General features: G+C 49.0%; 1 protein-coding gene across 3 annotated transcripts in view; it reads right to left on the bottom strand.

Annotated features, from left to right (window-relative positions):
- Positions 1–20290, bottom strand: part of SNAP47 (synaptosome associated protein 47) — a 33159-nt gene extending 12869 nt beyond the window's left edge. Inside the window, exons 1-4 of one of the 3 annotated variants that reach the window (XM_077304067.1) lie at positions 17647–17953; positions 15984–16120; positions 10593–11109; positions 7436–7920 (exon numbers count right to left, since the gene is read on the bottom strand). In XM_077304067.1, the coding sequence (XP_077160182.1) occupies positions 7436–7920; positions 10593–11109; positions 15984–16032 (1051 nt within the window). In that variant the 5' untranslated portion in view covers positions 16033–16120; positions 17647–17953. The other 2 variants (XM_077304070.1, XM_077304069.1) reach the window with 2 other exon arrangements.
- Positions 20291–20331: the final 41 nt, after the last annotated feature.

Genomic DNA, 20331 nt, shown 5'->3' with positions numbered 1-20331 from the left:
TCAGAAGGTGGAGCCCCATTCCTCCCCCCTACCCCAGTCAGGGATCACCCAACTGCATCCGTGCTCTGGTCTAATCAAATAGATCTTCTACTAGGCGGGACCTCCAGTTTGTAGATTATTCCCCCGGACAGCTCTTCCTCCCTGGCCTCAACCCAAAGCCTGGCAGAAGAGCTCCGTCTTACAGGCCCTGTGGATCCTAAGCAGATCCTAAGACTCTCTGGCTACCAGACAAGAGAAGTTATCATTGCCCGTCCCATCCCTGGTATTCCTTGGGGGGGGGGGGCGCAACCCTGCTTCAGGACACAGAAGTTCAAAGTTGATAGGGAGACTCACTCACACAGGAGGAAAATCAAGGATGGAAGAAGAAGACGCTCGTGCCTTATGGCAGGGGTAGTCAACCTGTGGTCCTCCAGATATTCACGGACTACAACTCCCATGAGTCCCTGACAGCATTTGCTGGAATCTCTCTCTTGCATTGAGTGCAGTGAAGTCAACTAAGCCAGGGGTAGTCAACCTGTGGTCCTCCAGATGTTCATGGACTACAATTCCCATGAGCGCCTGCCAGCATTTGCTGGAATCTCTCTCTTGCATTGAGTGCAGTGAAGTCAACTAAGCCAGGAGTAGTCAACCTGTGGTCCTCCAGATGTTCATGGACTACAATTCCCATGAGCGCCTGCCAGCATTTGCTGGAATCTCTCTCTTGCATTGAGTGCAGTGAAGTCAACTAAGCCAGGAGTAGTCAACCTGTGGTCCTCCAGATGTTCATGGACTACAATTCCCATGAGCCCCTGCCAGCATTTGCTGGCAGGGGCTCATGGGAATTGTAGTCCGTGAACATCTGGAGGACCACAGGTTGACTACCCCTGCTTTATGGGACAGGTGAATGTTTTCAACAGACTTTCCCTCGCTTGTGTTTGCATCAGGCTGCCCAGCTCTGGTTACTTCTCTCCTCTCGTTATCAGTTTTGGGGGGCTTTGCATTTTTGACACCGACATTTTAGACAGTTATGCAGCTTTTAATTGGCTTTAAACCACGTCGTTCTACCTTGCTGCAAACAGTTCTATGGTACTGAGCTGTGTTTGTTGGGGGCGAGGCTGGATAGAAACTGAAAAACAAATAATAAATAAACGATCAATCCTTGCAGAGGAACCCACTGCAACAGCCTCCTCCCCCCTTCTGGTCTTCCCCTCTCCTATTTAGGGCTGGTGGAGAAGAGAAAGGTCCAAGTTATTGTTGGCTTCTTCTGCCCCTGATCTTTCTGCATTCCCCCCCTCCCCGAAGAGCTGATCCCCTTTTCTTTCTCTCAGTACCGATCAAACAAACAACAGACGGCGGATCCCTTGGCAACCCCCCGCACAGGCCGTCATCGGCCAGCCTGGGAAGCGAAAACGCCAGCCGATGACACTGGGGCACCCAGAGCGAGTCAAAACGGTAGCGGGCAGGTGGCGACTCTCGACGCAGCGAGCCACCTGTGGTTTATTTAAAGCGCCGGCTCCAATGGCGGGTACCCGATACCCACTAAGTGTGGCAATTAAAGGCCATTATTTGCAATACAGATAGTTGCGGGCGCTTAGCACCAAGTGTCTCTCGTTCTGGAGATGCTTAGCGGGCCCTCCCCGCCGCGCTCGGGGCAAACCAACAGAAGGGGCAGCGAGTTTTAGAGGAAGAGGCCACTGCCCGGTGCTGCTCACCGCAACGACAGCTGTGGGGCACGGGGCCAGAAAGCACACTGGAAACTGAAGCGCGCTCGGGGTTTCGAAGAACCCGTGCCAAAGCGTCTGGCCCGGTGACAGAGCCCTGCCCCACGGCTGTGGATTGTGTTACTTAATGCAAAAGGCAGGCACAAAAGCAGAGGCTAAAAATACAAGCCTCTAAATCCCCGCAGGAGTAATTACGGCAAACTCTTAATCCCCTGGAATTATTTGGTTATCACAGCACTGGCTCCGGAGCTGGGACACAGGCTGCTTTGCGACGGGAGAAACAATCACACCAGCTTCAACTCGGTCTGAAACCTTCAGTTGGTGCCTCGGCAAAGCAAGCAAATGCCACCGGTGTAACTCTGTGCCTTCTGACTGTAACACACCGGTTGCAGTTAGCCTGAAAGAGAGCTACTTGCTGAGGCGCTCTTTCGGGATCTTTAACAGCACCCTAAAGCTATTCCTAGCGCACTGGTGAGAAGCAGGCATGGGGAGAAATGGAGGAAAATGTGGTGGCCACAGGACACACTGCACTCCCTCAGAAAACCACAAGGTTTAACCAGGTTTAAGTAAGGATCTCACGTTAAGCGGCTCCCAGTTTTGCCGGTTATAATATTTGAGAGACAATTACAACACAGGAGAAAAGTTTGAGTCCAGGCACACCTTTAAGGCAAACAAGGTTTTATGGAGAGTACTAGAGGCAAGGCCCGTTGCACCCAGGGAAACAACAGGAGCTAGGATGCCCACCAGCACTGTGGCCTTTCCGGGGCTGGCTACATGGCAAAAGCCCCTGCCTACTCCTGGACTTTTCAGGCCTCACCTCCAAACCTCAAAGAACATTCCTGACCGAGGGGTCACCAACCTCCAGGTGCGGCCTGGAAATCTCCTGGAATTGGAGGTTATCTGCAGGCTATAGAGATCAGCTCCCCAGGGGGAACTGGCTGTTTTGAATGGGGGGGCTCTGCAGTGACAACTCATTTCTAGATTCCTGGACATGAAAGGGCTTACTTGGAGGGGGGACGGGACTCTGTGGCACTGTGCCCCAGAGAGCTTGCAGGATGCCAATCTCCAGTTGGGGTCTGGGGATTTGCTTGAATTGAACTGATTGACCCTCTTTGACAGAGTGCAATTTGAACTAATTGGCCCTCCCTGGGGTGGGCCGCCAATAGGGAGCACTCAGCCAATGAGGGCCAATCAGATAGGGAACGAGCTGTCAACTTGAGCTTTATTATGTTTAGTGAAGTCTGAAGGAGCATGTTCTGCTCCTTCAGACCAACAGAGCAAACCACCTGAATCAATGTACCTGAAGAATGCACATGAAGGCTTATACCTAGAATTAAATTTGGTTGCTCTTAAGGGTGCCCCTGGACTCAAGCTTTGCTTTGCTGCTTCAGACCAACATGGTTGAACTTGACTATAACACATCTCAAAGGACCTAATTACTGATGGCTGGTTCTGAATCTAATCACAATCAACACATTGAAGGATTTTTAAAACTCTTTTACAAGGGAGGGAGGGGAGACCAGTGAGGTTGCACATTCTTGTTTCTGAACTTTCTGATCCAGCCACACACAGAATAAAGTGCCGATTTCAGGTGGGTAACCAGGTTGGTTTGAAGCAACAGGATGAAGTCCAGTCAGGCACCTTAAAGACCAAGGCAGTTTCATTCTGGGCATAAGATTTCTTGTGCATGCAAACTAATTCAGGTACACTGATTCAGATAGCAGCCGTGCTGGTCTGAAGCAGAAGAACAAAGTTTGAGCCCAGGGGCAAGTTTAAGAGAGCGATCCAATTTTTTGCACCCCGCTTTACACTTCCCGAAGGAGTCTCAAAGCAGCTGACAATAACCTACCCTTCCTCTCCCCACAACAGACACCCTGTGAGGCAGATGGGACTGAGAAAAATTGGGGGGGGATTGTGGTTGCATGTGGAGAAGAAGCAGGGAATCCAACCCAGGTCTCCAGATTAGAGGCCCCCGCTCTACTGCTATGCCAAGCTGGCTCTCACTGAAGACCAACGAAGCTTTATGCAAGATATAGAAGCTTTTAAAAAATCAAGTCCTGGCAGAGATGGCAGCCCGTGGCTCAGGGGCAGAGCCAATGCTTTGCCCCGAATCCCTGGCATGTCTTGTCAAAAGGAAGCAGATCCTTGGACAGCCGCTCTCCAGGGGGGCGTGGTGGACCAGTTCTCTAGCTTTATGGGAGGCAGAGTCATCGGAAAGTTTTCCGTAAGCAGAGCTCCTGGTGACATGGTGACGGAGGCTACCGAGCATGGCGTGACCTGCCCACAAGGAAAGGACTTCCTCGGAACACAGAAAACCAGACAGCTAAGAGTGACGGTTGGCACCAGCCTCGGCTAGAAGGATGCCAAGTTAGCATCTCTCAGGACTGGATTCCAATGCAAGTAGCTCTTTGTCTGGACTAAGGAGGGCCAGAATGTCTAGGGCAAGCAGCGCAAACCTTGGCTCAGCCACAAAGCGCAGAAGAAGAGAGAAGAGCTGGGTTTCTTGTACCCCGCTTTTCACTACCCAAAGGAGTCTGAAAGCAGCTTACAAAACACTTTCCCCTTCCTCTCCCCACAACAGACACCCTAGGAGGGAGGTGGGGCTCAGAGAGCTCAGAGAGAACTGTGACTGGCCCAAGGTCACCCAGCTGGCTGCATGTGGAGGAGTAGAGAATCAAACCTTCACCACTCCCGCAAGGGCAGTCAGAATCACTGGCCAGGCCTTTCTCTCTTCTTATGCAAGCAACCATCCACTATTGGCCTGCAAGTAGAAAACGCCACTGAAAACAAAGCCCTAGAAGCTTTACAAAATAGACCAGAGTAATGCACTTGTTGCTGGGGCTGACCTAAAGATAAAGTGTGCTGCTCAGCTGCACCCCAGGGGGCTTCTCAAGGCCGACAGGTGAGCAGAGGTGGCTGGCCACTTCCTTCCTCTGCAAAGTCTTCCTAGGTGGTTCCCCACCCAAGTCCCGGCCCTGCCTTGGGCTGGGCTGCCCTAAGGATAGTTTGAGCCCTTAGGTGCTGCCGTTGCACTTAAAACAACTCTCCTTCAATCAAGATTCATTTAGGAACCCAGCTGGCATGCAAATCCATCAAAGGTCACGGCTCAGCAGAGGGGAATTTTCCATTCCTCTCAATATCTGCTGAGCTTTAGACGTATGGACACCTGGACTCTGAAAACAAAGGCATGGGTTCGAGGAAGAATGGTCTGCCTCAAGGGGGTGGCAGGTTACAGTGGATGAGCGATAGGGATGTGAGTGTCCTGCACAGTGCAGGGGGTCCCTTCCAACTCTATGATTCTAGGAGGGTAGTGGAGTTGGAAGGTTCCCAGATGGTGCTGGTGGATTTTCTGGAACTCCAGTCACAATCCTGGCCACTCTGTGGAAGGGAAACATGGCCCAAGGGGTGGGCAGGATTCCTCCCCAGCGCCTGCTGCCCTGCCCAGGAAGACCCTGTGGTTTACCAAAGAGCTTGGGGAAACAAAAACAGCTGGGCTAGAACATGTGGAGGACAGCATGAGAAAAATGCAACCACACCCCACGCTGTCGTTCTTATAGTGTAATCTTTCTACCTCGAGACAAGGTGAGAAAGGAGGGATACGAAAGAATGACAAGAGAGAAGGAAAAGAAGCAAGCAAGGGATGTTTAGCACCTTTCCCCAGTCAGAGTGAGCTGTGCAAATATCTGTGTCCCTGCACAGGGAAACAATAGTGAAAATATTTCAGCGGTTTGCCCAGGGAAGTTAGGCAGCTGCGTAGGAAATGCACTTAAGCTTGTTCTTTATTTGTTTTTTGGAAAATGCCCCATTTTCTTCAGGAGAGAGATCTGGGGAAAGGATGAGGAACTGGGCATGGGTGGTGGCTGCCATCTAGTGGCAAACGACACGCAAACTGAAAGACGGAGGAAAGGGGCTGCAAACGCTTTTGAAAGAGCTGCAAAACTCAGAGTTTCCACCGCTTCCAGATTTCCCTTCTTGATGTTTCTGCTGGACGGTAAATACCACGGGCGGGGGGGGGGGGGAGACATCAGACGTGTCAGTTAACGGAGAGAGCAGCAAGAAGAAGACACCCCCCCCCCCTCCAGGAAACCCAGGACCACAAAAGCAATTTTCATGCAGGAGGCAATGATGTCGCATCAGGAACTCAACCCCAGTTTGCCTTGATGTAACTCTGTGCTTAACAACCGGCAGGTTTGTTTTCTCCCCCCTCTGAGCTGTGATGGTGACTTTCCTGCCAGGTGGCTGGGAGTTATTTCCTTCAAAATTAACAAGCTTTTCCAACTGTGGGATCTCAGCAACTAGTCAACAAGAGAACATTTTAAACCCTTGCTGCAATCTAATTTTAGCACAGGGCACAGAAGCGCAGTATTTCTTAAGAAGCCGGCTTTCAAACGCATTGTGGGTTTAAGAAAATTCTTAAAGAGATATGCATGACCAGGGATTGGGTATATACTGGACACTAGAGAATCCAGTGAGACTGTAGTGAGTAGAGAAGCGCTAGGCAGAATGGAGAAAAGGTTAAAGGCAACACAAGAGGGACATGGGTAGCAACAGAGAACCAGCCCCTTCCTAAGGAGACAACAGGGAGAACACACAGGACATTCTTATACCTGGCAGAGAACACATGAATTACACATAAAAGAGACACAGACTCTGGCTCTGCAGGCAAAGAAGGTAATAAACTGTTGCAAAACTGTCACAAAAGGTTTGTGAGTCTACAAATCGGGGAGATCTCATTCCCGAAGACTTTTCAAAGAGAATGACCATGGGGCAATAACCATGAAAGGTCCTTCTCCATTGAGGACTGGAGGACATCTTGGATGGGTGATTCCCACCATTCACTTAGGGAGGCAGGAAAGGGCTTTCCCCTCTTTCTGTGTAGGAGTCACCCTTCCTCAGTACCGCTTCTGCCTCAGTAGGGGGTGCAAGGTCTGTTCTAGCTTCTAACCTTTTTGAAAATAAAATCATCTATTTCTTTAAACCTGACCTTTAGATCTACTGGCTCTCCTTTGCCTTTCTGATTGTCTCTCAGATTCGAGAGCCTCTTTAGACACCACCAAAATTTTCAGCATATGCTCTGAAAACCTCTCTAAAATGCCACTAGGCTCAAATCCAGCTTTTCTACACAGCTACTTCCAAAGAGATCTTATCCTTGATTTCTGGATCTATCATCATGCCCCTCCCTTGACCCCAGGATTCATCCATGCCTTGCTCTCCAACTGAAGGACTGTGTGTGTAAAGGGACATCAATAAACAGCCGACATGGCAACCCTCTATGGGGGTTTGGGGGCAAGAGATGGACAGAGGCGGTTTGTCCTTGCTTACATCTGAGTAGCAACCCATCCAACTACTAACCAGTGCTGACTCTACTTAGCTTCTGAGACCTGAAGAGATCAGGATAGCCTGGGCTATTCCAGCGCCTGATATCCAATGAGATCTGAAGACCCACAACAACCAGATTCGTACTGTATGGAGGGCTGGGCTGCTCCCAGTTCAAATCTCATTACAGCCTGGCAATCTGATTAAGGGGCCTGAGGGCAAAGCAGCCTCTCCACTCCCCTCGCAAAGGAGAGGTCATAGAGACACACACACCCCTTGCCGGTGTGCTCTACGGTTCACTAAACGCAACTCTCTCAGCCTCTGAAAATGCTCCATAAACACAAGGTAAACCCAATCGTCTTCCTAAACTTATTCCATTTATTTGGGAGGAGGGGAGGTGGCAATCCTCTGCCCTTTACCTGCTTGCCAAATGGAAGAGCCAGGATCTTCCTGAGGCGTCTTCCGTGCACCAACGAGCCCCAGGGCATCCTCCATGAACTGCATTTTCTTGCTGAACTGCATCTCTAAGACGGGGATGGCTTCCGGCATCTTTGCGGACAGCAGCCGATAGCTGATGTCTGGCTTGCCGATGAACCTTTGGCGGATGCTGATTTCGTACGGCGTGTGAATTTTGATGTCATCGACATCCTTCTTCTCAAACCGGTGAAGCAGCTGAGAACTGGAGTCACTGATCTCCAGGCCCGAAGCCAGGAGGGTGAGTTTGCCGGGCCGGACGTTAGAATCGGTCCTTTCGGTGATAATAACCGGGATGCGCAAGATTACACCGTCTTTGTTTCTGGGATCGGTAACCAAGTGGGCTTCCTTTGGCTTTGTGTCGACTGGGCTCTTCAAAAGTCGGCCACCGAAAGGCCACCAAGAAGGAGATTCGAGTTCTGACAACAGCCTATCAAGAGAAGACAGTTCAGAAGCTTATTTCCCATGCAAGCTACTTTGATCTGCCCCAACTCCAGCTAGTTCTGGCTTATTTCCAACAGCAGCCAAAGCCCTCCGTAAAAGCACAAGAGCCATCGGCTTCCAGATATGCTGCTTTGGATTGTGGTGGCTCCATTCTGCTACCACAGCAAAAACCTGATCCCCACCCCCGGAATGCATCTTATTTAGCGGCCACCACGACCCACTGCAACAGAGCCCTTCCGTGACATAGAAATCAGCTTTGGTGAGAGCCAGTTTGGGGTAGGGGTTAGGATTGCGGACTTCTAATCTGCCTTGACAGGTTCGATTCTGCGCTCCCCCACATGCAGCCAGCTGGGTGACCTTGGGCTCGCCACGGCACTGATAAAACTGTTCTGACCGAGCAGTGATATCAGAGCTCTCTCAGCCTCACCCACCCCACAGGGTGTCTGTTGTGGGGAGAGGAAAGGGAAGGTGACTGTAAGCCGCTTTGAGCCTCCTTTGGGTAGAGAAAAGCGGCATATAAGAACCAACTCTTCTTCTTTATTTCAAGCCTAACACAAATGTGGTGATCTTCACGGCCATGCGCTCTCAAGAGCTAGCTCTCTGTCCTCCTCTAGCAATGACCCTACGTCCCTTCTTAGAACAGCCTAAGAAAACAGGGACTGGCCCAAGGTCACCCAGGTGGCCACATGCGTAGGAGGAGCAGGGAAATCAAAGCCGGTTCTCTGGATTAGAGGCTGCCAGTCTTACCCACCACACCACACTGGTTCTCTGGACCCTGCTACCCCCCCCCCCCCCTCAATCTGCTGCTCACCTGCAGGAGACCCAAAGTCAAATATCACCCTGGCCACCTTTTAATCCCTCGTTCCTCCACAAACGGATGCCCGCCTTTTTGCGCAAGAGCAGCAATGAGATTGCTCAGCCTCCCTCGTGTCCCTTAATTCCACTGAATTTCCCAGCGAGGCTTCTCAGCCACTCTCACTACCAGATCCTCCTTTCATTGTCCCCATTTTCACTCCTGTGCTAGCCGTTCGTAAGCGTATCGCTGACACTGTGAGCTAGAGAGGTCAGAATGTTTGTGGATCTTTCGCAGCAGCCCTGCCAAGAGTTGTTGGCAATGGTTGGGTGCTTGTAGGTAACATAAACAGTTCAGTAACCTTTAGCCAATTCTGAAGGTTCCCACTTGAACATGTGCAGAGTGCCTACACTAACTTCAACAGAACCCAAAGGAACTCCCTCGGTTCCCACTTTACAAGGAAGGAATCAAGGCAATGAGTAATTCATCCGAGGCCTGAGTTGATTCATGTTCTAAGCAAATATTGTTGTCAGGAAACTGGTGAGTCTAGCAGAGGTTCTAAGGGGAAAAAAAAGTTTGCCAAAAATGAGCCAAGCCTTTTGCTCATCTCAGAGGGCCAGGAGAGGAAGCCTGACAGCCCTGCCTAGATGGTGTGCAGCTGACAGGTGCACAATCCACTCGGAACCTGCGCTTGGTTCATTATGCTGTGTTTGCTTTTACTGTCCGAAACATGGAAGCAGAAAGAGAAAATGGGATTTTGAAATATTTATCCTTCCTTGATAATGTAAGCCCGAGATTGCTTTTGAGCAGTTTATGCCAAAATGGTGTTGTTGACTCAGCAAACTTCTGTTTTACTGTCCTTTTTTAAATTTCGCAAATCGATAGACGTGTGGTTTATGGGCTATTACTAAATCTTAGTAAAACTGAAGTGGCTTACGCCATTCTCTCCTTTATCCCCACCACAGGTCTGGGAGGTAGGCTAGGCTGAGAGTGCCTGAATGGACCCCAGGCACCCAGCCAGCTCCCATTGGAACCCCGGTCTCCCAGTCCCTAGTCTGATACTCCAACCACTACAACACACGGGCTCTCCTTCGCTTCCGAGCTCCGACAACATTGACCTCTTTCCCCTCTTTTCTCCTTCACCCGAGCTGCATTCTGCAGCCTTGAAGCCTACATCAGGGGTAGTCAACCGGTGGTCCTCCAGAGGTTCATGGACTACAATTCCCATGAGGCCCTGCCAGCAAATGCCAGCATGGGAATTGTAGTCCATGAACCTCTGGAAGACCACAGGTTGACTACCCCTGGCCTACATGACTGCTGAGGCAGAGGCTGCCATGACTTAAACCAGTGGTCCCCAACCTTTTTGAGGCTGGGGACCGGCAGGGCAACTGCCCGCCGGTGCGTGCCGCGCATGTGCGCATGCACCTGTGCATTGTGCATGCGTGGCCGGGCCGCGCATGCACACATGCACCATGTGCGGCTGAAATAGCGCATGCGCAATGCGCGGGCACGGCCCTGATTCCCTCTCCCCCCCCCCCGCAGTAAGAAGTTTCCCGGGCCGCAAGTTTGCGGCCTGGGAAATTTTTTACTGCGGGTGGGGGAGCGGGGAGAGGGAGCCGCGGCCCAGCACCAAGGCCTTTACGGCCCGGCACCGAGCCGCAGCCTGCGGGTTGGGGACCACTGACTTAAACCACAGGTGGTCAAACTCCTCCAGATGTCCACAGACTACAATTCCCATGAGCCCCTGCCAGCATACGGTGTCGTGAGTGAAGAGGACCGGAGTTCGCAGGCTATTGCCTGGCAGACTTCCACCCCGCTGTCCACTTACAATCAGTGTGAGCTGCAGTTCCCTCGTATCACCGTACCTATCTGCTACATCCATCTCGGATTCGATCTTGTTCAGTCCCTTCATCATGTGATCGAACTGTTCTCCTTGGTGCTCCAGCACTTTGGCCGTGTCCTCCAGGCGTTTCTGAGACCCCGTCAGCAAGCCGGTCAGCTCCTTCCCTTTGGGGGTCTGGGAAGGGGGGGCCTGAGCTGCTGCCCCCTCGGAGGAGAGGAGCTGCTCCCTCCAAAAGTGCTCCAGGATATTGAAGACGACATTGCGGTTGGGCTGGAGGGAACTGAACCAATGCTTGGCGCTCCTCTCCAAAATGGTGAGGGAGCTAAAGATGAAGTTGGAAGACTCCTTCTTGATCTCGCTGATGCTGGAAAGATGGAAGCTGACCAGGAGCTCTCCAGACTTATCGGCCGTAAACCTGACCGAAACGGGGGTCAGGGAGAGTTTGCCAGGAATCCACCGTTTCTCGGAGGTGACGTAATACGAACAGGGCCATGTGTGGATACGGATGTCCTCATTCATCAGGCCGCGTGAACAGCCACCTTCAAGACAAGAAGCAAACAGACCAATTATACTGTGGATGATTATTAACCATTTCCCACAAGCTCAGCTATCTTCTTGGTCCTCCAAACCTTTGCTGTGAAACTGTTCTAGCCCCTTTATCAAGGGAGCTTGGAGACCTGTGGACGGTAACCTGGCTGAAATTCGAACTTCCCCAAGCTCAGGTTTTCCACCACTAGAACATCCCGTTTCTTGGGTGATCCCCGTAGGCACCTAATCACAGGCTAACTAACTACAGAAAGTTTTTGGGGGTAAGAAGGTTCAGACTCAAAGTCAAAGCAGTGGTGCATTTAACTCAGAACTGAACTGACTGACTGCCATTTGCTCTCCAAGGTCTCCAAGCAGGCATTCCCTTCTCCCTTAACATGTCATTCAGGGGCCAGGAACTGGTCGTACTGGGGGCCAATCGTGGGCCATCATGAAACCCATTGAGTGACCTGGCAGCTGCTATTCTCTTTCAGCATAATCTACCTCACAGGCATGTAGCAACAGTCAGACAGACAAACCACACATGTTTCCTGGAACTCTTTGGAGGAAATAAAAAGTGACAAATCACAGCACGTCAATCCAAACAAAGAAGACAAGGGTAAGATACTTCAAGAAGTGGCAATGGCAGTGAGGTACAATTTCCGGATGGTCTGAAGCTATGGGAAATGGACAACCCACCCAGCCCCGTCCCTGAGAATCCAGAAACGTTAGAGAAAACTGAAATATATGCAATATTTACCTTTCTTCTGAACATATACTTGCTGCTTTAACATAGAATATAACCATGCATGACTTAGATACAAAACTATACTGTTTCTTATATTAAATGTAAGAAGAGAAGTGTCATGCAGACTTTCTAGATAAATAAATGCTTTGATCATTGTGAGCAACACAACAGCTATATCCAGTACTGGAGCTGCAAAGTTTTGCCCTGCAGGACTTCACTTTACAGGTAGGAAGAGTAATGGGGCTGTAGCCAAAAGATCTGGGACCCATCTGATGGCTGCAATACAGTAAGATTTTTCTCTCCCCTACAAGGGTGACGAGGGTGACATTTACGTCAACAAAGACAAATAGATTAAAAACTTAAAGTCTCCATCATTCCTTCTCCTGCAGAGATTCACATAAGCTGTGCTCAGTAAGGCTGGCCTTGCAGTCACTGTTTTAAATCCCCAATTAGATCACAATTTCCCATTTCACAGGCTCGCAAAACCATCGCAAGGCTAAGACTGGGCACAGAATAATTATGCCGCGAACGCTAGCCCCTTACACGCTCTTTGATGGAGGGCTAAATGCTACGGGGATTTACATGCTGTGCCCGCGGCAGACCTAGAAGGCCATTTAAGTTTGATACAGCCCCAAATTAAATTAATACACCCTGCAATTTCCATGCCAAGGAGTATTATGGGTGCAATTATGAGAAACAATTACCTCCTTGTGTTACACTTTTAAAGTCATTTGATGGAGCGGAAACCTTGGTGACTTACCAGGCTTCCCCCGCATTTCTTTGGCTCATCACACCACTTCTGATAAAAACTCAAAATGTGGGCTTGGACGGACAAGGTTTTAAATGGGGCCGGGTTAACTTTGCTCTTGATACAGGTATGTGATTCTCTGCGGGAGTCGCCCCCCACTGGCCTCGCTCTCCTGTTTGCGCCTTTCTGATTTAGACTGCTAGTGGCGCTTTGTTTGGAGCAGCACGGGGCAGGGCTGGAGCTGCTTGGCCAGGGGAATGTATCAGTGGGGCAGCAGCATTTCCACAAAAAAACCCACATCGGAATCCCATACCAGTATTTGAACCCAGGATGCTTTCTCAGGCCCACTAGACCCAAACTGAAGAAAAACAACCATTCTCCACCCTCCTCATCTGTTTGATCCTCCCAACATTAACCCTGTGAGTCCAGTTTGGCTGAGAGCGCGTGACTGGTCCAAGGTCGCCCAATGAGCTTCCCTGATAGATTCAGGATTGTAACCTGGACCTCCAAGCTCCTAGTTTGACATCCTAGCCAGTCAAACTGCGGTCCTCCAGATATCCATGGACTACAATTCCCATGAGCTGGCAGGGGCTCATGGGAATTGTCGTCCATGGACATCTGGAGGGCCGCAGTTTGACTATCCGTGTTCTAGCCACTACTAAACCACCACATTGGCTTCTAGTGATTCTGTGAAACATAAATACACATGGGTTAGTCATCGTCCCTGCAGAACCCTCTGGCCAATGAAGGTACAAGAGGCACAAGTGGTTTACTACCCCTGGGGCAGGGAGAGAGAAAACAGAGCCTCACTAATTCCTACAAATAAAGAACCATCTGCCAAACACAGCCCAAATTTACTTTGCTTGATGTCTCTCAATAGTCAGGATTCTGCCTTCACACATTTCAACACCAGTGTCCAAGGTGCAACCTGTGAGGGTACAGTTCTGATTTCCCCAGTGGCAGGACTGTGCTTGATTTTTGAAGAACGAAAATTTTGTATCAGCCTTTGAAAATGCAAGCCTGTCTGAAGAACATAAGAGCAGCCCTCCTGGATCAGAGCAGTGGATCGCCTAGTCCAGCGGCTGACCAGTTACTGTGAAGAAGCTTTTCTCAACCTTTTGACTGCGGAGAGACGCTGGCTTGGAATCCCTGCTTTGATGGGGCACAGAGACCAAGACTTTCCCTTGATGTTGCTTCCTGGCACCAGAATTCAGAGGCTGAGTGCCACTTAACATGGAGGTTCCTTTAATCACCATGGCTGGTGGCCATTGATCGACCTGCCCCCCATTCATCTATCTAATCTCCTTTTAAAGCTTTCTATGCCTGTGGCCCTCACAAAATCCTCTGGGAACGGATTTTAATCCCTTGCTGTGTAAAGAAATATTCATAGTGCCCATCTTCAATCAACTGCTCATCAGCTCTGGAGTTGTAGTACTTTGGAAGAGGGGGAACACAGTTCTCTTGGTCAACTGTCCCCACCGCAAGTATAATTTTATCTTGTCTCGGAGGTCATGCCAAGCTTCAAAACCCGCTCAAGGCAGCAACGGTCCTGCTGCTTTCCCCAAATTTCCAAAGCACAGCCTGGCTGCCCTTTGCACCTGCATTACCAGATCAAAAGATACAGCCATTCTTTGCAACTTGGAGAGTGCATTTGTGAATCCCTGTACAATACCTCTGCTTTTAATGGATCTGGCGTTTTGGAAGCCAAGGAGAGTTCCTAAAAGCTAAACTGATACAGGATTGCAGCAAAGATGGCCATACAGGAATCTGAAACCAGACTTTATATCCAGGTCTAAGGAGTCAACCTTCCTGCTTCTGTCTAAGGACATGTTCCTTGTACCTTCAGCCATCAGCCTCTCCAGAGCGTAATAAAACATCCCTCAGGCTAGAACAAATTCCTACAAAGCAAACACAGAGTTTCCTACCACATGCCTGCTTCACATGGAGGGGGGGGGGGATCGGCAAGGAAGCCCCAACAGGTGCAACACTGACCAATTATCTACTGCAGGTTCACCTCTACATCCCACACTAACTGCCAGACACATTAAAGAAGCCACGTTTGTTGGTGGGACTGTTTATCCCACTCTTGCAATGTTCATTCCTTTCGCACGGTAACCGAATGCCTCTCGAGCCTGACAGCATCCTAGCTTTTCAAGGACCATTCTGTGACGTTTCCATATTACAATGTGAGTGAAGGGTGGCAATGGGACATCATCACATAATGGAACAGAGAGCAGCACCCAGAGGGCTTTCAAATACAACTATCCCGCCGTTGAAATGTGACATGTTGCGTGTCGGCTGCCCAGTCTGTGCCTTTGGGGGCAGAAAGTACAGCATACTCTCACATTATATAGGAGCGGTTGGGGAGGGGGATATGTTAAGGGTGTAGAGAGGGGGGAAATGAGGTTATTTTATTTTTAAGACAAAATGTTTTAACTATTCTTGCAAGCTTTCTTGAACCATGACAGAAGGTGGCCTGTCAAATATAAGACATGCAATTGTATTATTTATCGTATTTATGGAATTTAGAAGGAAATGATGCCTTGGTTTTCCACAAGAAAAATTCTGAACCCACTCAGGACTTGGAAGAGAGAGAACTGCTGTATATGACTAAAGAATTCTCAAGAATCATTATCTAATGCTGAAGAGTGTTTTGAATAAAAATATTTGTATTACAAATAGTACAACCTAGGAATACCAACTTTAAAAAACATTACTCTCATTCTGAGACAAATATTTGATGAGTGTGCCAAAGAGCACCAACATTTCTATTTTCCCAATGGAAAAAAAAAACAGAATGAGGGGAAAGGGTTTTTTTTTTTTACCAATCTCCCCCTCCCAATTATTCCTGGCTATTTTGTTTTGTGGGGGGCATTTCAAATCTCTACACTGACAACTTGTCCAGTATAGCGGCTGCATCTGAACAAAGGACTGGTTAATATATGCATGTCCCTCACTAGATGACAAGAAAAGGAAGCCAGTTCACAGGTAGAAATGTGCCATTAGAGTTAGAATTTCCATAAATCTCACACACAGTGGTTTTCAATAGAATGAGATCATGGCTTCTGCAGCCTGCGCTCAGGCAGAGAGGAATCAAGCAAGGTATACTCTTATGTAAATCAAGCCTGCTCTGCTCATGAACACACACAGCCATTCTACCCCCTAGGGCAGGGGTAGTCAACCTGTGGTCCTCCAGATGTTCATGGACTACAATTCCCATGAGCCCCTGCCAGCAAATGCCAGCATGGGAATTGTAGTCCATGAACATCTGGAGGACCACAGGTTGACTACCCCTGCCCTAGGGAAAAAAGCAGGACTGTATATTGTTATGATTTTTTTTACCCACTCCAGCCCTTCTGCATGATTTATTGAAATGAAGCTGCCCCGTTTACCTTCTCCGCTTGTGGATTCAGGATCTTCAGACAGCCTGACATTTGTCATCGCTTAAGTTTGACAGACTCCAACCAACGCCTCGTGGTTTCAGAGCAACACAGAAACCGCTCCAATAATTCCTAAATGTGCTGATACACTGGGAACCCAAAGGGGAGGAGGAATCCAGAGCGTCCGGAACAACACCAAAAGATAAATCCAAAAATAAAATGGAAAAAATTTTTTTTGCGAGGAAGATACTTGCTAATCTGCAACTCGGTGAAACTAGAAGTTATGGGAAAATGCAAAGCCTTAAGTACTTGTGGACTGCATGATTCACCTGTGAGCTACACGTTTAGCATTGGATTAGTCATCTGCCATTACTGTATACAAACAACGTGCTAATACCCTAGCACCGCAAACATTTGGCTTACTGCCACAGTACCTTCAATATATTATGAAATCTAATCCCACAAACCCTCACTTTGTATGTTTGTTTGTTTGTTTATTGATTGATTGTGTGTATGGTAGCCGGGAGTTCCGAGTACCGTCTGGCGGCCAGGCAAGGGACGCTCAGGGGTGGCTTGCTATTGCCTGCCTCTGCGTGATGACCCTTAGAGTTCCTTGGAGGAATGACCACCCAAATTGATGGAGGTCTCCCCATTAAATACTATCCCAATGCTACCCTGCTTAGCTTCAGGGATCTGAGAGGATCAGCCTCACCTGGACTATCCAGGTCAGCGCAGTTGGTCTGCCAAAGAAGATGCAACTAAGCCATCCCCACGCATGACACAGAGAGGGTGACCGCCACCATCACATCTGTGCAGCACTTCAGCAATCAACCTTCTTCACAGAAGTCCTTACTGAGAGTCTGGCCTGGAAGGCCCAGCACTATTAGCCCAGGATTACAGCCACGAGGACTGTGGCTGAGACGCCTAATGCTACCTAACGAATGGTTGGCTGGAATCTGAACTGGTGACTTCCCAGGTGACAGCACGTTCTTTAGCCTGCCCCCCACCCCAACATTTCTCAGCCAGCGGACACATATGGGATTCTGCTCCAGCATGGTGGGAATGGCCACCAAAGGCCCGCCACTGTTCACTTTTCGTCACACCGTGAAGCAGCCACGGCCACAGCTGCTTCCATAACAGCATCTTCAAAACAATCTGGGCAGCCAATCAAATATCCAAAGGCAGATCAGAAGGCTTGCTAGACAAGAGCCCCACCTGGCCCTGCATCCACTTTCAAAAACCACTTGGAAAGGGGACCATGGTGCCATGCTAGCTCCATCACCTTCCAAGGAGGAGCTACAGCTGAGCCCTTCCTTCTGCTTGCTTGTGCCCCAGGACACACGAGGGGAAGGCCTGCTGTCTACAGTCCATTAGAGCCATCTATGTTTTCCTCCTGCGGGACTCTCAGCTGTATCCAGAAAAGCAGCCAGGTCCCTCCAGCAATCATATCTCAAAATGGTCTCATCTCTAGTGTCTTTTTACATACAATTACAGTCCAAAGGAGTCCAATGACCCACTCAGAGCAGAGAAAAGGGGCTTGTAGCAGGAGGGACAATGGGGAGGATAGAGGCAGTTGTGATATCCCTCTGACAAAGCCCTTTTTTCTGCTTTGTCTATGACAAGAGTAAAAAACCAAAAAGCAAACTTATTTTGCTAAAACAAACATGTGTCAGACCACTGATCTGTCAAAGACAGTCCTGTCTATGCTGATGGTTCTCCAGCGTCTCAGGTAGAAGCCTTTCACATCACCTAGAACTGGATTTTTTTCACTGGCGACACCAGGGATCGAACCTGGGAACCTGGGAATGCATGGCAGCTCTTCACTGAGCTGCCGCTCTTCATCCCAAATCTTCCTCAGAAGACCCTCGACTCAAAATGTATCAGGAAATGTCATAAATGGACAGTCCACAACACTTCCTGGAAAATTTCCTTCTTCTGCCCCATGATCTGGTCTCTCTCTCTTGTTTTTGTATGACCTTTCACAAGTGAGACAGTCATCGGGTGCATCAACCCTACCTCATCGCATGCATCACAGTACTTGCTCAAGAAAGCTCACACCACAGCACATGTGCTAAGCCTCTAGTTTAAGGTTTGCTGTGTTTAGCAGCGTTCTACCTCACAGCAGTTAATGGGTTGGGATCCTCCTCACCTCTCAGGCTTAACCACTACATGAAGGATCAATTCAGGAGTACAGCCCTGTTGGTCTCAGGCAGCAACCCAAAGCTTGAGTCCAGAGGCACCTTTAAGACCAGTAGTCTTATTCAAGGTATAAACTTGTGTGTGTGCATGCACTTTGTCAGATACAGTGAAACAGAATATCCTCAACCATTACATACAGGTGGAGAAAACATAGGGGGAAGTGTTTAATTGCCAAGAAGGGCTGGCTAGAGTGAAGATATAATAAATAATATATAATAAAGATACACAAGAGATAATAGCTGAGATTTTGGCAAAAACTCAATGGTAAAAAAAAGAGAGCAAAGTAGTTGCCTTTTTAGCCTTAGAAAACAGGTGCAAACAGTCTTGGAAAACATATGGCTATATGTGATCTATTCCTGTGTACCAGATACGCTCCTTAGACAGATTTTATTTATTTATTTTTATATACTGCCCAGCACTAGCTTTTTGTAGAACTGTGTGGCATGAGTTAGGTCATATCTCCTTTCCTCTGAGGGGGCCAACTAGAACAGGGGTGGGGACCACCTTCATGTGCTGCATTCAAATGGATAAAATGGTTTATTCTAGAACACCTTTATTTAAAATTTTTAATTCCTTCCCCCCCACCCCCCAGGCTTAAGGTGGCTAAGCATACATACGTAACTTCCCACGGCATTCAATAAGGGACCTCAAAGTAGTTGTTTTATTACAAAAGAATTTCAGAAACCATCCACACGTCTGCAACACTCAAGTACATACAAGATAAGCACACGTGACCATTCAAAGCTACAACAATAGAGTCTACGAGTAAGCTTTGAGTAGGGGAGGCAGGGAACTGAAAAAGTATTACTCCATCATTTTCAGGCCATCTTTCTCAGTGAGAATCAAGGCAGAGTCCACAGTCTAAGGTCCCCAACCTTTTGGAATCTCTGGACAACTTGGGAATTCTGACACGGGTTGGTGGGCATAATCTCAAAACAGCTACCAAAGGTGGAGAAGCCTACCACATCACATTAGGGAGCAAGGTTATATGTAACTCTCATAGTAACTCCTCAACATTTCAGGCAGAAGTGCTGTTTAATAGAATACCTTTTAATCTGCACAGCTAATCAGAAACCCTGCTGGACAAAATCTGTGAATAAGTCCACCTAACTTCTCAACATGTTGGGGACCCTCTGCGTCAATCAATGCAATCAGTAAATCACAACCCCTAATAAGCAAGTTTTCCAAAACACAAGTATTAAATATATATATATGTTAAACAATCAAGAAAATGATAGTAAGTATAAAAACAAAGCAGCAAAAGGCAGGCAATACATGCAACAAACAAGTAATAAATACACTTGTACAGTTAAAAGTTCCATTTCTTTTTTACTAACACCTCCCTGAACCATATTTGGATATAGCTTGTTAGAGAAAAGCCCTCCTAAGCCAGCCTGTTTTACAGTTTGCAAAATATCAGAAGCAAGGGAAACTTCCTGACACCTTCAGGTAGGCCATTCAACAAAGCGTGTGTGTGGGGGGGAGAAAATTATAATTTTACAGCAATCCCCTTCAACTCGTTTTCCTTACCTTAGGTTGGGAATTAGAAGGGGCGAGGGCAGCTGGTACTCCTTCAAGGGACTGGATGTTGCTCTGGCCCCCAGCAAGGGAGGGGGAGGAAGTCCCAGCAGCCCCAAAGATCCTGACTCAGCCCAGCCAAGGTGGGATGGGCCCTGCAGCCTCCCTCATAGCACAGACTGAGAACAGAAGAGCCCCACTGCAGGCATGCCCAGGAGGGGAGAAGTGAGATTTTGGGATGCCAATGACCACAAATGGCTTAAGTACCTCTTACACTCCCAACTCCAGCCTGAGAAATTCCTGGGTATCTCGGGAAATCTAGGAAGCGCCTTCCCCTACACTCTATGGTATACCATAGAGTGGTATACCATAGAGTAGCCGCCACTTCCGGGGGGAGCTGATCAATGTAAGTTTGTGAGGGCCTCCAGGCCCCAGCTGGAGGTTGGCAGCCCACCCGTCCACGGAAGAAGAGGCAGGGAGGGCACCCGGGGGGGCGGGAGAGGGGCCGTCTGAGGAGGAAGAGGAAAAAGGCGGGGAAAAGGGCTGAGGGGACGCGGAAAAAAATTACCATCCAACCCGCCGCTCCTACCGCGCCTGCGCGAGTCCTGCCTCCCACTGCGCCTGCGCCGCTCCGGAGCGCTCC

This window comes from Paroedura picta, chromosome 11 (assembly GCF_049243985.1).
Source record: "Paroedura picta isolate Pp20150507F chromosome 11, Ppicta_v3.0, whole genome shotgun sequence".
In the NCBI taxonomy this organism is placed as follows: Eukaryota; Metazoa; Chordata; class Lepidosauria; order Squamata; family Gekkonidae; genus Paroedura; species Paroedura picta.
Note: the sequence above shows the minus strand (reverse complement) of the source record. Positions and strands in the feature narration are given on the sequence as shown.